The sequence below is a fragment of the Gossypium arboreum genome, chromosome 11 (assembly GCF_025698485.1).
Source record: "Gossypium arboreum isolate Shixiya-1 chromosome 11, ASM2569848v2, whole genome shotgun sequence".
In the NCBI taxonomy this organism is placed as follows: Eukaryota; Viridiplantae; Streptophyta; class Magnoliopsida; order Malvales; family Malvaceae; genus Gossypium; species Gossypium arboreum.
Window position 1 is genome coordinate 111,177,149 of NC_069080.1, and position 17,244 is coordinate 111,194,392.

General features: G+C 32.4%; 1 protein-coding gene and 1 pseudogene across 1 annotated transcript; both read left to right on the forward strand.

Moving 5' to 3' along the window:
- The first annotated feature begins 1,814 nt into the window (after positions 1-1,814).
- Positions 1,815-9,322, forward strand: LOC128283939 (germin-like protein subfamily 1 member 14; annotated as a pseudogene).
- Positions 9,323-15,195: 5,873 nt separating this feature from the next.
- LOC108467034 (germin-like protein subfamily 1 member 11) lies at positions 15,196-16,275 on the forward strand. The gene is made up of 2 exons (XM_017767490.2): positions 15,196-15,420; positions 15,527-16,275. Exons 1-2 carry the CDS (start codon positions 15,294-15,296, stop codon positions 16,063-16,065), a joined length of 666 nt encoding a protein of 221 aa, XP_017622979.1. The 5' UTR covers positions 15,196-15,293; the 3' UTR covers positions 16,066-16,275.
- Positions 16,276-17,244: the final 969 nt, after the last annotated feature.

Below are 17,244 nucleotides of genomic sequence, written 5' to 3' on the forward strand. Positions count from 1 at the left end.
AGGGTATTTCAATAATTTTGTAAACCAATGGTATTTCTATAATTTTTAGAAAGTCAAGGGTATTTCTGTAATTTTGTAAATTAGGGGTATTTTGGTAATTTTACAAATTGAGGGTATTTCGGTAATTTCACAAACCAATGGTATTTCGGTAATTTTACAAGCTAGGGGTATTTTGGTAATTTTACAAACTAGGGGTATTTTGGTAATTCTATCCTACAGGGGTATTTCAGTAATTTCACAATCGAGGGTAAAACGGTAATTTTGTAAACTAAAGGTAAAATGATAATTTTGTAAATCATGGGTAAAATAGTAATTCTGTAAATCGAGGGTAAAATGGTAATTCTATAAATTGAGGGTAAAACGGTAATTTTGTAAATCGATGGTGAAACGGTAATCTATAAATCGAGGGTAAAATGGTAATTCTACAAATCGAGGGCATTTCAGTAATTTGGTAAACTAAAGTATTCTAAACAGGGATAACAATACGAATGGGCCTAAAGCCTATTCTCGGCCCAAATGGGCCCACACGCTCATGTGGCCCTTTTAGCCCAAATCTAGCCACAAATATGAGATTCACCTAGCCTAGTCCAATATTTACTATACAATCAAACAACTTATCCAATTGGGCCCGTAGGCCCATTAGGCCCACATGACCCCTTTCGGCCCATCGTGGCCCGAAGTAGCCATCCTACAGCTAGAGTAGCGAGAAAATACACACCTGATAGGAAACTGGAGTTAATCCACGCTCCGAGCACTCTTAGCCGACGCACAACCCAAACGAGCACGCCATACAACGAAAGGGATCAGCCAAGAAAAGGTACCTTTACTCTCCTCATGGTTCCCTCTATTTAAAGCCGCCGCAACCACTCTTATGTTAGCTTCCGATGTGGGATCCTCCAACATCGAGTTTAAATTCAACACCAACTCTTACCACCCTGTTAGCAAAATAAATGCTCCTTGCTTGTCATGGGATTCAACCCATGCCTCCCTCGATGCTCCACACGCTACTTGCCACTAAGGCACAAGGCTTTTGTGTCATATTTTATCCCCAATTAATTATAAGGTCTAAAGGCCAAAGTCCAGTCCCCTTAAAAAAACCAAAATAAATTGCAAGAGCCAAGGCTTGAACCCAGCTCCCATACAACCTTAATGACGCCACAACCACTAGACTACAAGCTTCCTTGTGTCATTTATTTAACACAATAATTTAAAAACCATCATCCAAGCATCCAGGTTTTTTTTCATTTAATACAAAAATTTTTGCTAAAGCCCAAGTTTGAACCCAAGATTTCTCTAACACTTCTCAGGGCCATTAACCACCAAAGCAGACATTTAATTGTGTTATTTCATTGCACAATTAAATACCTATATACAACCTCCTTACGGACCCGCACTCAAGGCCCAATACTTCTAGGCCCAAATTCGGGGTGTTACAACTTCTCTTTCTCTAAAAGTATAGAAAAAGGGGGTTTGTGCACCAATATTTGCCATAATAGGTCCAAACCATAATAGATGAGAAGCTATAGGACTCAACTCCAACATAATTACTCTGATATAACTGGCCTTTTTAAGACTTTAATATTCCCCAACTGTTGATATATGACTTATACTCCAATGATGTATCAAATATTTTTTCAAAATATAAATATATTCATCCCCGTAATATAAAATAGATGGTTGTCGAAGCATATTGAGTATGAAGCTTCTTTAAGCATAAAAAATTAAGTACCATCGCTCATCTATAAATAGTAACTGTATGCCAAGTAAAATTTCTCACCCTCTCCATCAGGAAAATAGCAAACAAATGATCCAAAATGAAAGGAATGAACAGTTTCCTTCTTACAATTTCCCTCTTGGCATTGGTTTCCACGTTAGCCTCAGCCTCAGACTCTAGCTCTCTCCAGGACTTCTGTGTAGCCCTCAATGGCACCAAGCATGCTAGTATGTCTTTAGTTCATGTTTTTAATCATACTAACCTTGCACACTGTCTTTTGTTAGTACTTGTATTAACTGACATCAACTAATTTTTCATCCAATGTTTGTAAATGGAAAGTTTTGCAATGACCCAAAGCTTGGCCATTTCATCATTTTAAAGCACAAACATTACTCAATATTATCCAAGTTCACATTCGGCCATAATACACACAACATTTAGCTGATTTTCCCCCTTAGCATCTAAGGCACATGCATCCTCATTTGCTTGGCTCAACTTCACCTATCTTCCATTATTCATCAAAAGAACATGAAACAACAACCATTTCCCTCATTTCAATTCATGACCAAATGTTCACAACACAACCAAAAATCAAAAATATGCTTCATGAGTTAAGGTAGAATCAAGAAGAACTCATGAACATCAAGATAGAAGTAAACTACCATGAACTTACCTTGGATTTTTCTTCCCCTAGTGACCGAATTTTTCAAGAGCTTTTCCCCTCTTGCTCTCCTCTTTTCGGCTATGAAGAACAAGGACGAACAATAAACCTTGTCCTTTACTTCCTTTTGTTATTTTATTACTAACATTTTATGACACAAAATAACATATATTATTTGTGTCATACTTATGCCATAATTTCAATAAAAAAAATTGCACAAATGCTTATCATGCCCATCATGGCCGGCCACTATGTTTTAAGGTGGGAAATTTGACATGCAAATCCACCTATTTCATACTATAAGTTATTTGGCCACTACAAATTAGCCTATAGCATTTTCAAAAATTTTCACATGAGTCCTATTTCATTATTTCACTCACAAATGGCAAGATCAAAGCATGAAATTTTCACACATTCACTTTCACATGAAATAAACATAGAATATAACATCTAATTATTTTTGTGACTCGGTTTTGTGATCCCGAAACCACTTTCTGACTAGGGCCAAATTAGGGTTGTCACAACTCTCCCCCCCTTAGGAATTTTCGTCCCCGAAAATCTTACCAGAAGAAATAGTTTCCCCTCTAAAAACGTTTTCACAATATTCTTAGAACCACAGTTTTCCATTCTTCACATGTATCTCTTTTTACGAAAAATCCGGAACTTTGGTCTACAGCAACAGATCACATCATAGATACTTTAGTCACTTCATCAAATAAAACCTTGCACATGTAAACCCCATCTTACCGATCTTTTCTTGTCAGATGATAAATCATAATCCAATAAGATCTCTCTTAGAAAATAATAAAATTTTGTATTCAATTTGGATAGAAATTCTATCTCACAACCACTTCTATAATATCACTAATTTCTTTTATTCCATATACTTTTATAATCTATTACAACTCAGATAAACAAACATTTCACAATCGGAGTTCATATAAAGATCCTTTACATAACCTTTAACCCATCTCAGATACTTATTCCATATCGAACAATAATAACATTAACAGAAATCTTATATGTCCAGAAATCCAAAATCAAATAACTGTTACTCTGAACTCATTTTGAACTATCACATCTCATATACTTTTATAAGATGGAATACCCTTCAATTGAAACAGAAGAAAAACATCGTATGAATTTATCCTCGAATTTATTCCGATCATACTACAATAAAATCTTATAATAATAACATTGATAAGGGGGTGGGGTCATTAAGCCTCGAAAGGAACTTTCATTTCTCTTACTCAAATTACCAATAATGTCTTATCAAGTTTCTACATTTAGTATTGATCACTGGTCAATATTTATCAAATCGAAAAACATCTTACGGTTTTGAGTACATTGCTTACTTGATGTCTATTCCCGATAGGTCTTACACTAGCACTCACTGGGCTGTGCCGATGCCTATCCCAGATAGGTCTTACGCTTAGCACAAGTCGAGCTGATGCCACGTCCCCGATGGGTCTTACACTAGTTCATATGTCTCATGTATTGCCATGGTCCAACCATGGTTTTTTCCGTCAATTCATTAGTGAACGATCGTACTCATTCCCTTTCAATTCCATCATATCATAATATATCACAATCAGTTCAATAGCATTTTCGGATCAATTAATAATAGCTCGGTTGGAACACATCATTACCTGAGCAAAACAATTTATAAGAGCCTGGAGATATCACACTATCACGCTTTACGTACGACATGTATAGCTAGACTCTTATACTTGCTATGTTAGTCCTAGAACCGACTAAACCATAGCTCTGATACCACTAAATGTAACACCCCTCGCCCATATCCCTCACCGGAAAAGGGTTCGAGGTGTTACCTGACTTAAACTCAGTCAATCACACAAAAACCCTGCCGAAAAATTTCAATCTATTTAAAACCTTTCTTTTCACATGTAATCTATCCCATATATGGGCTTACAAGGCCCAAAACATCACTAGCCAACATAAGACAATTTACATAGCCAAAACACTTTATCAATACAAGCCACCAACTTTGGCTAACTTATAGTATCACATACTCAACATTTAAAACCCTATACATGCCATAGACTCGAAATACTAAGATTTACTTACACCAATAGCGTGAGCTCGACAGTGTGATAATATCTCCGGCGAACTCCAACCCGAACAAGTAACTAGAGCCAACAATCTATAAAACAAAGGAATGTAACAACGGAGTAAGCTTTCATAAGCTTAGTAAGTTTTAAGCAATGCAAACAAATAAACGCAATTATACTTCGATTATTCAATTTCTCAAGAGGCCATATTCTAGGTATATTGCCATCTAGCCGAATACATACAAACACATAATGCACGTTCAGCATTCTTATCACACTTAATCTGAATTCGTATAACATAATTAAATCAAATACTTTCACATACTTTCACACCCTGACCCGGTGTATCATGATCATAGATATAGTTATAACATTTATTCACGTATGTATCACATTACACACTTATGATTCACTTCAAATCAAACTCACATATGAGTACATAATGTGTACCTGGCCCACTTAACATATTGAATGTATTCATTTGTCATTCTAATACGAGGTACCTTAGTCTTAGATTTTTCTCAAATCACTGGCATTTCACCTGTTAGGCTCGAGGCCCGATTATCATTTCACTGGCATTATAGCTCTTTAGGCTCAAAGGCCGAATAATCAAATCAACAAGTTCCATATAACATATTCATATCAATTAAGTACTAACATCATTCAACATATATAATTATACATCTCAAACACTTTTCTTTCATCTCATTTTCACATTTAGCATTTGATAGCTTATGCATAACATTTCACTCACATTCATTTCAAACTTATCATTCGATTATAAAAGCACATTGCATATTTACCAACATGATTATACTTGCCATTAGGCCATATAAGCATGATACAATACACTATCATTTCATCTTTAACATTCGGCTAAACCCTTATCTTACAAGGAACACCGAATTCACATAACATATCATTTCACCGGCATTACGCCTGCTAAGCACGAAGGCCTGAATACACATCACTGGCACGAAGCCTGCTAGGCACGAAAGCCCGAATACACATCATTGGCACGAAGCCTACTAGGCACGAAGGCCCGAATACACATCACTGGCACGAAGCCTGCTAGGTACGAAGGCTTGAATATAATACCAAAGACTAGGCTCATGGATTTAACCGGATATATTACCAACCGAAGCTGCAGGATTTAACCGGATATATTACAACCTGAAGCTCGCGGATTTAACCGGATATATTACCAAAGACGAAGCTCGGGATTTAACCCGGATATAATTCCAGCATATAGCTTGCGGTCTTTAGGCCCGGATACACATCAAATATCATTCATATTTAATCATATATTAACACATCTCATTCAACATATCACATTAGTAGTCATTTGCAACACTCGAATATAAGCTTCATATGAACACCATCATTTACATTTCGGTTCAAAAGTCTTACATAAATATCACATATCCATTTCACCATTCAAACTTAACCCATAGTGACCATTCGACTATAAGTCATATACATAAATTATTTATCGCACAACTTAATTCAAGTAGAACCAAAAGGTCACGATTCACCTAATATATACCTATTGCTCACTGATTCGCACACAACCTTTACAATTAGCAATTATAAGATGGTTCCGCACATAGCCCATCCTTATCGATAATTTACGATGGTTTTACCCTTACTCACATATATGTCATAGGCATTTTTACCTATGCTTCTCAATTCACATTCATGATTCAATTCCAATCGATTTAACATGCATAAGTACATATCGCATACATGAATAATTTACTTTACGGAACGAATCCACGTATCGTATTAGCCCATAGTCTTATAGCACCACACTTTTAATAGTTTACCTCGTCGAAGTTCACATTTAATCACTTTAGTGCCAAGCCATATTCGGCTACCACAAAGGACTAATAATAATAATTTTATACACATTATAGTTTCCATTAGGTATTTAATAATCACAACTCGTGATATCTCCACCAGCACATATACGGCATAATTTATTCATTGTAACACTCATTTAATGCATCAAATTTCCAAATCCAATTCAACTTAAGCATAATAGCCATAATCGGCTTATAGCCTTAAATCATTACATATTCGGCACATTAACTAAATAAAATTTACATTCCCTTTTCCATATTAATTTAACTCTTGGGCATGTAAAAAGGAATCAAGCTTAAACACTTAAGAACTTAACTTGAATGTTGCCGAACGATTACAACAGCTATTCGATTACTTTCTCTTTTCCCTTATCCGAATTTTGCCCCTCTATGCTCTTGAGCTTATATTCAAAGATTTTAAACTAGTCATTATTCGACTATTCGAGCATCACTTTTAAAATATAATATATATATATATATATATATATATATATTCGACTTTCACACCTACTGATCATAGTAAGCTTATAAAAAATCAATAACTCATTAACAAATTTTTGTCAATGTTTACCACATAATCATAATTTCACTGCAAGCTGTCTTCCTGAGCAACAGTCACTAAATCATTTATAACTGGAGCTACGAAACTCCAAATCAAGTTCCGTTAATTTTCCCTGAAAATAGACTCATATATATTTTTTCCATAAAATTTTCAGAATTTTTGGTTCAGCAAATAAATACCAGATTTTTCTTAAAGTTTCCCCTGTTTCACTATCTGACTAATCTGACCACTCCTCACTACGAATCAATTTTCTCATTGTACAGAATTCAAAATATGTTCTCGTTTATTTCTTTTGAAACTAGACTCATTAAGGAGTCTAAGCATATAAACTTCATCTTATGTCCCTTTTTTTTGCAATTTATAATGATTTTATAAAAACAGAACAGAGGATCTAGAAGTCATTCTGACCCTGTCCCACATCACTTCAAATATCTCATTATCGGTAATTCTTTTGCTTACACGGTTTCTTTTATAAGAAACTATACTCATTAAGCTTTAATTACATAATTTATTATGCTTCTAAATCACCTCCCACAATTTATGGTGATTTTCCAAATTCACATTACTGCTGCTGTCTCAAGCAGATTTATTACCAAATCACTCTTTCACACATATATACCTTGCATGCATGTTATTTAAACATGCATGTCACAAATCAATCATCACATACCTATAACTTCACTTAAGAATAATCTCCATTTCATCATTTTAAAGCGCAAACATTACTCAATATTATCCAAGTTCACATTCGGCCATAATACACACAACATGTTAGCCGATTTTCCCCCATAGCATCTAAGGCACATGCATCCTCATTTGCTTGGCTCAACTTCACCTATCTTCCATTATTCGTCAAAAGAACATGAAACAACAACCATTTCCCTCATTTCAATTCATGACCAAATGTTCACAACACAACCAAAAATCAAAAATATGCTTCATGAGTTAAGGTAGAATCAAGAAGAACTCATGAATATCAAGATAGAAGTAAACTACCATGAACCTACCTTGGATTTTTCTTCCCCTAGTGACCGAATTTTTCAAGAGCTTTTCCCCTCTTGCTCTCCTCTTTTCGGCTATGAAGAACAAGGACGAACAAAAAACCTTGTCCTTTACTTCCTTTTGTTATTTTATTACTAACATTTTATGACACAAAATAACATATATTATTTGTGCCATACTTATGCCATAATTTCAATAAAAAAAATTGCACAAATGCTTATCATGCCCATCATGGCCGGCCACTATGTTTTAAGGTAGGAAATTTGATATGCAAATCCACCTATTTCATACTATAAGTTATTTGGCCACTACAAATTAGCCTATAGCATTTTCAAAAATTTTCACATGAGTCCTATTTCATAATTTCACTCACAAATGGCAAGATCAAAGCATGAAATTTTCACACATGCACTTTCACATGAAATAAACATAGAATATAACATCTAATTATATTTGTGACTCGGTTTTGTGATCCCGAAACCACTTTCTGACTAGGGCCAAATTAGGGTTGTCACAACTTCTGCTAATGTTGATCAGATACCAGGACTTAACACTCTTGGCATATCACTTGTTCGAATTGACTATGCACCTGTTGGTGTTAAGAGCAAGGGACAAGCAAAGTTCAACAAAAGCTTGAGCAGCAAGGCTCGATACTTGGAGAAGAAACAAGCAAATTCAAAACAGAATTTTAAAAACAAGCAAGGAACAATCGAAAGTTTCTTGGATGAAAAATGATGAATATTTTCATTAAAAATGAATAATGGCATAATGCCAATACATAAACCAAGCATTTAGCTTGTCAAAATCAGTATATGGTCAACTAATCTACACCAACTACCACTAATACATTGGAACTTACAAAACTAAGCTTGTACATATAAGCAAAGCTGGTTATCAGCTCAATCACTTGAGAAATACATCAAACTTCTACCTAACCTAGTTCAAAATGAACCAAAAGGAATTACATTGACCAAAATAACATAAATCAACTAAATTCATCAAGTTCCTCTTGATTTAGCTGCTTGTGCATGGCTCGGGTTGCATGGCCTGCTTCATGACTGCATTTGGTGCTGCATGCTGGCCAACCTTCAACACCTAATGGTGGTCTAAACCCTCCTCACACTCACCCTCGTGCCACGGAGATCCTAGTCGTGACAAAGAGTAAGCTTTTATGTTGGTTTCGTGACATCCAATCCAGATAATCGACTCTTCACCAACGTTCTCAAAACAGGAGATGTGTTTGTTTTCCCGGTTGGTCTCATTCACTTCCAATTCAATATCGGGAAAACTAATGCCATTGCCTTGGCTGGTCTTAGCAGTCAAAATCCTGGTGTTATCTCCATTGCTAATGCAGTCTTTGGGTCTAAGCCACCTATTAATCCTGATGTTCTTACTAAAGCCTTCAAACTGGATAAGGAAGTGGTGGAATATCTTCAGACCCAGTTCTGATTGAATCACATGAAGTTACCTCCTTAGTTTCTTTGAATTCGAATTGGTTTTCCATTTGTTCAATCTTCTTGTTATGGTCTTTATTTGTACGATCTCATTTGTCCATGTTTACGAACTACGATCGACTATTTTTGTTTAAGAAGTTCATAGTGTGCGTTCTCATTTTCCTTGATTCAATTAGTCTGATAACATATTCCATGAATGAAGAAACGGAGTTGAAACCTAGATTCTAAAGGCGAGAGTTATGGCCTACCATAATTCAAATCATCTATCCCGACAATCAGCTAGCCCATAACACTATTCGTAATTATTAACAATCATAATATTGCTCCAATATATAATTTTGTATTACAAAGAAGCAATGGTTTGTCATGGCATTTGAGTGATAATCACCAAGTTGGTGCTTCTTTTTTTTGGCTTATTATATAAAAATCTTCATAAAATAATTCAATAATCAAAGTCCTCATTCTTTCACATCATTAACTTATCATGGTTGTGTATATAACGAAATTCGGTAATTTTTGTTATATTTGTTTAAAATAATAAAAAGAATTTTAATTTTAATTTTTTAAAATTTTGGAATTTTATAAAAAATGAAAAGAATAGAAAAATATTAAACATAATAGAAAATAATTTAGAAAATAAAATATGGAACTTTTTAAAATTATAGAAATTTTATCATTTTCAAAAATAATATGATTCCCATTGGGGCTACAGCTATGTCTACACCATCGTGGTAGTCAATTGTACCTTCCCTTTCAACCCCAATCACGATAAAAATGGTGGAAAACTAATGGTGAACACTTATTACGAAGAATCTCAAAGAAAATACGAGAATTCATGGGATTAGAAGAATCCTCTGGATCTTACAACGAATCAAAATTCCACCCACTGTATCAATGCGAGTATTTATATTGTGGTTCATCCTTGTACGACAATCTCAGTACCCATAGGATCCAAGAATGAATGGCTTACCATGCTTGGTTCATCGGACCAGTTTCCACTTCGTCTTCCACGACGCCGACGAGGTTTCATGGAAGTTATGACGGCAGTAGACCCTTGGGTTCAAGCTGGGAGTCGGGAGAGCTACGGTTCAACGATGATGGCGTCATGTTTGATGCGGCGGTGGGTGAGGTTGTAGTTACAGTGGTTTCGGTGGTGGTTGTAGCAGCGATGGAACTAGTGCCATTTGGAAGGGATCGATTTGCATTGAGAAATTAAAACAGAAGGGATTTCTATTGGAATTGTTTTTGGTTAACAATGATCAATGGAAGACTGGAGAGGACAACAACTACTTCCAGATGCAGAAAGGAAACAAGGGTTGTGAATATATGTGTTTATTAAATGGGTCAGATCGGGTATGTAATTTTTTAATTATTTTAATATTTTCTTTCCTATTTTTATAATTTTATAAATTCTAAAATATTTAACATTTTAAAATATATATTTTTATGTTTTTAATGATTTTTTAAAAATATTCTTTTAAAATTTTTAAAAAATTATTTTTTAGAATTGTTTATGTTTCTTTTAAAAATTAAGATAAATTATCATCTTTTGTCACATGGCATAAACTTGAAGTGTCAACGTCCTTTAGGGCTTCCATAAAAAGTGACGATTTGAGGGTTTAATTAGTGCTTAAATTCAATTAAAAGCTTTATTTTCGTTTAAAGTCTCAATTATTTATTAATTATTTTCAATGAGTTTTTATATTTAAACACTAATTAAGTTTAGAGAATAATTTGTAAATTGCTATTTAATAAATAATTGAGATGCTAAAGTAATTTGCAAGTTACTCTCTAAACTTAATTAGTGCTTAAATTCTCTAACTTTTTTTTCGCTACTTGCAAATTACTTCAACATCTCAATATTTTATTTTTCAAGAAGTTAGAGAGTTTTTTTTTAAACAAAAGGCAAAGGATAAATTTAGTTTTTAATGTTTATTTTTTGGTCATTTGGACCCTAATTTTTTTTATCAATTTAGTCTTCAGCTTTCAAATTTTGGTTAATTTATTTTTTTTATGAAAAGTTAATTGGACCGTTGAAATTTTAATGGCAATTACATTGTAGTCCATGTGAAGATTTGTGTGTACATAAATTTTTAAAAAATTAGATAAAATTATTTAAAAATTTTAAAAAATGTTCATAACTCTTTTAAAAGATATCTATATTAACAATGAAGTATACCTGGACTGCCACACATACTATTCCAAGATTTATATTACAAGGTTATTAAATTTTTAATATGTTTACACTATAAGAATTAGACATATGAGAAAGAAAGAAAGTAAGCATTTATAGAAGAGGAAATTGCAACATAAACCCTCCACTTTTTTATATAATTTTAATTGCGAGAATATTAATAAAGATTGAGACCAAGGGATTTGAATCATGTATGGGTTCTTTTCCAATTGCTCCATCATGTCTTATTTATGATTATATTGTATCTTTAATTGCAGTTTTTCAAAAAACAAATGTAATTTTAATTTATAATACATAAAATCAGGGTGAGGGCAAAGGTAGATATGACAGCATGTTGGATTTATGTAATTTAAATAAAATTCAAATTTAAATATAAAATTTAATTTTTTTTAAAATTTAAATTTGATTGTTATCGACATTAAATTTAATTATTGCTATCCGAAATATATTGTAGATAATAATTAAAATATTCAAATTTAAATATTATTAAAAACATACCAAAAACTATATCTAGGGTACTTTCCCCAGCCACAGCCGGCTGACCCTCGTAATCGGCAAATTAGATTAAGATAAATAAACGTGGAAAGCCAACAGAAGAATAATTGGGGTTATTTCTCTTATTTTTGCTCCGAAGGAATCGATTTTATAAAAGGAAATTTGACTTAAAAAAAGAAAGCATATGCTATACCTATTCCCATTAAGCTGTCAAAATAACTCCTCAATGCCTCCTCATTTGTTAATTGGATATCAACTCAAATCATTACAACACTCATCAATCATCTCAAAATCATTCTACTAGGTTTTACTAAATCTTGAAAGTTATTACTTAAACCAATGAAATCGGTTCAAGTGTTTTTCCTTTAATAATGATTATTTGAGAAAGTAAACGCTCATCCAATAAATCACAATTTAGAATTTAAATATCACAGAAGGTTTTCGTTCAACTGCCTTTCCGCTCATACCCCATTATTTATATTTTACTTTTATGGGTAAACATCACCAATTATCCTTAAATTTTGATTAAAATTATATTTCAATCACTCGACTTTTATAAGTTACATATATTGTTACTAAAATTGTCAAAATATTGCATTTTAGTCACTCATCTATTAACTTTCGTTAAGAAGATGACGTGGCACATTAATTTAAAGGGTTAATAACTAATTTAGCCCTTGAACTATAACTAAAATATTCACCCAAATTTTAATGCATTTCTATTTTGGTCATTGAATTTTTTGTTAATGTAGTTACTTTCGTTAGATTAATCATCATTTCTAGTCACTCCACCGTTAAGATGTTTTGGTTACTGAATGGAATGCTGACATGGCAATCTTTTGATTGGTATAATAACAATTAGCCCTTAACACTTTACACATTTTGTCAAGTTGGTCCTAATTCTAGAAAATTTTAATAAATTTAACCCTCAATGTTTACACATTTTGTCAATTTAGTCCAAATTCAAAAATTCAAAAAGTTTATAATTTTAAAACTTGAAAACATATATAATATATTATAGAAAAAGACATAAAAATATAAAATATTAACAAATATATATAATTATGTAAAGGCTTAATTGACATTTGGTCCTAATTATAAAAATCCTATAAATTTAACCCTTAATATTTTTACATTTTGTCAATTCAGTCCAAATTCTAATAATTCAAAAACTTTGTAAATAAAAATATTCAAAATATAAAACATTCAAAAATAATCAATCAAAACCTAAAATTAAGGTAAGGTTTTCTTAGTTATAATCAAAATCATGAAAAACCCACAAAATGTTTCTTTCCTACTACCAGATTTGTTGATCAACCAAACAAAAGAGAGAAACTTTGTAAAGCAACATTCATCCCTTCATCCCTTTCCCCATTCATCTTCAAGCTTCCCATTGTCCGCGTACTACTGCCCAAACCTCACAATCTTAAATACCATACCAAATCAATACCCAACTTTACCAGACCCAAACTCCATCATCACTTCATCATCAAACACTCACCATTAAACCTACACCCAAAGTTGATTTTTTTTTTTTTTACAGACACATCCAAACTCAATTTCGTGTTTCCTTTTAATGAAGGAAAATTGACCAGTGAAATATCGCTTAGCCTTAAGCATTTGAATCCGTCAAAGCCCTTCACTTTACCATTGAAATGGAGCCAAAGATGTTTCTATAAGTAAAGACTTTGTTATTTGAATCCCTCAACTAATTGTTTGATTATGGTGTTGGTTGAATTTGATAGTGATTTATTCAATAAATTAATTCAAACGACTTATTTAGTTGGATGGGGTTTAAAGAATAAAAAGGAAATATTGATTTGAATCCCTCAACCAAATTCATATTTAAGCTTTTATATAATTTTATATTTTATGTCTTTTATAATAAATTTTATATATTTTCATGTTCTTTAAATTATAAATTTTATAAATTTGGAATAAATTGAAAAAATGCAAATATTGAGGGTTAATTTTGTTAATTTTTTAGAATTAGGAATAATTTGACAAAATGTGTAAAGTGTTAAGTGGTAAATTTGTTATTATACCAATTAAAAGGCCACTACATCAACATTTCGTTTAGTGATCAAAGTATTTTAATGGTGGAGTGACTAAAAATGACAATTAACCTCATGGGGTGACTAAATTAACAGAAAAAGAATTGGTGACCAAAATAGGAACGCATTAAATCTTGGGTAACTATTTGAGTAGTTTACCCTTTAATTTTTTTAGAATTATTATTAAGAAAAATTTTAAAAGTATCAAATTGATATTTTAGTTAAAGTTTAAGGGCTAAATTGATTATTAACCCTTTAAATGAACATTTCATATCATCCTCTTAATAGAAATTAACGAATGAGTAACTAAAATGTAACATTTTAATAACTTTAATAAAAGTTATGTAAATTTTAAAATTTTAACAGTTAAAATATAATTTTAATCAAAATTTAGACACAATTGATATATTTTTATTTAAATTTATGTGTGAATCTCAATCAAATATATTTTAATTATCGCATTCGTGCATTCGATTGTAAATACAAATGTATTATTATGATTATAATTGTAATTAATTAACTCAGGCTTTTACGAATAACAACACTTTTTGAGGTTGGAAATCGTATTAAGTGCAATATTTGACAACTTTATTAGTCATTTTTGAGCCATAGAGTGAAAGGTATTATTACTATATCTACATGGAGGAACCGCACTCTGGCACTCGTTTAAAAAACATGCATATGGGGCCTAAACTGTGGCATCTTCTGTTCTGTCATTAATTTTCTTGCCTTTTTTTTTTTTCTTAGCATTGTTTTGTCCATTTTGGTGGTTTTTCCTTTAGCTGGTTGGGTGTTCTGTCTTTGAGGATTACTTATTCTAGTTTGTCTTCTGCTACCTACTACTCTCATAAATGGTGCAGAATTAATACAAATTTCTGTCTGGTTTTGGATAAATGAAACGTCCATTATCCTAATCATAAGTTATTAATGGAAACATAAGACCAATAACCTTGAAATATATATCTAGGATAAAGCAAAGAATCAGACAGAAAAGGAAGAAAAATAAAATTGCAGTTGTTGAGGAATATTCTTTTCATGGAAATATAAAATCCATAGCCATCTAGGCATATAGCAAGTTTTCACCTGCTTCATGTAGATAAATGAGGACCACTTTCACAGATTTTCCATCTATAAATAGACCTATCTTCCATTAAGATCTCTCATCCTTCAATCAAAAGCTAACAAGTAATTGAAGTAGATATATAGCTAGAATATTGATCGCAATGAAGGGAGTTCAACATTTCCTTGTAGTTTTTTCCCTATTGATACTGGGTTTCACATTAGCCTCATCCTCAGATCCTAGCCCTCTTCAGGACTTATGTGTTGCACTCAATAGCACCAAGCATGCTGGTAGTATATAGGAATTTGTGCCATTTCATTATAATAATGACACTAATATTTGTATCATTTTATGTTTGCTAAAACTCTCTCTCTCTCTCTCTCTCTTTTCATGCAGTATTTGTAAATGGGAAGTTGTGCAAGGATCCAAAACTTGCCACAGCAGATGATTTCTTCTTTTCTGGTCTTGATAAACCAGGAAACACATCCAATGCAGTGGGATCAAGAGTTACTCCTGTTAATGTTGATCAAATACCGGGACTTAACACTCTTGGTATATCATTGGTTCGAATCGACTATGCACCTAATGGTGGTCAAAACCCTCCTCACACGCACCCTCGTGCTACAGAAATCCTAGTTGTGACAAAGGGTACACTCTATGTTGGCTTTGTAACATCGAACCCCGATAACCGATTATTTACCAAAGTACTGAAGACAGGCGATGTGTTTGTTTTCCCTGTTGGCCTCATTCACTTCCAGTTCAATATCGGGAAGACCAATGCCATTGCCTTTGCTGGTCTCAGCAGCCAAAACCCAGGAGTTATAACTATAGCCAATGCTGTTTTTGGTTCCAACCCAGCCATCAATAGTGAAGTCCTTGCTAAGGCCTTCAAACTTGATAAGAAAATGGTGGAATATCTTCAAACTCAGTTCTGATCAGATAAATTTAGTTCTTTGCTACTTTGTTTTGAACCATTGTATCCTGCTTGTTTCAATGCTTGCACCTCCCACTTTGTCTATGTTTGGTCATTTAATGTACAAGTTCATCTCAGTCCTTTGTATCCTCCTTGTTTCAATGCTTGCACCTCCCACTTTGTCTATGTGTTTGGTCATTTAATGTACAAGTTCATGATTTAGTGTGTGTTTTCTGTTTTTGTCTATGTTTGCTAAAACCATTTGCGAAATTCAAAATTATCTCATACACAGTATATTTGTTAACCATCTTTCGTATCTAGGCATGCACAATGTACACTCCGTTTTTCAACGACACTTTTTTTGAATAAAACTTAGAATCACAATGTACACTCCGTTTTTCAACGACACTTTCTTTGAATAAAATTTAGAATTTATGTTATGTGAATGAAAAAGAATAAATAATTTAATGCCAAAGTTTTTGTTTAAAATTGGATCTATTTAAAATAATTAAGTAAATTATTTAAAGAAATTGAAAACAAAAGGTTAGATTAGGGTGATTTTTGATGCATTTAGTGTGTAAGTCCTATGCATCGTCAATGAACAATAACACGACACATTAATATTCGTGAAATAAAAATTAGTGGTGTATTTATAAATAAATATTAATAATTTTATTTAAATATAAATTTGAAATTCGATATAAATTTTACACTCTAAACTCAAAACTCAAAAAAAAATACCGTGATTATAATTAATATTTAATCATATTTGAATAAAATTATTTGTATTTATTTATAAGTCTTTTTCTATTTTTTTTTGTTTTTTCTAATGATAAAGTATTTGGGTAATTTTTCAAAATTTAAAAGTTTTGTTTTATTTTATTTTATTGATGAAATATAGTTTTTTGTTTTAAGACTACATAGTGCCAAAAATAACCCTTAAATGTCCAAATTCAAAATTAATACGGCTGTCTGATGTGGATTCTCCCATATTAAACTATGATTATAAAAAGATTTTCAGAATTACATAAATAGCAAATACCAAAGCAAGTCAAAACATAGAACATGGAGTGGGACTTTTGTCTTACTTTGAGTTGAAATATTCTTGTCAATTGTTCGAACAATGGATAGAATGTTCATGTTTTAGTAGTAAATAATGATATGAATTTAATTAATTAAACAAAACATAGGCCTTATAATA

What these genes read in the sequence shown, in the direction of transcription:
- LOC108467034 (XM_017767490.2), top strand. Translation starts at nt 15,294, where the DNA reads ATGAAGGGAGTTCAACATTTCCTTGTAGTTTTTTCCCTATTGATACTG. An exon ending in CAATAGCACCAAGCATGCTG is followed by an intron (nt 15,421 to 15,526) that starts GTAGTATATAGG and finishes CTTTTCATGCAG; the next exon opens with TATTTGTAAATGGGAAGTTG.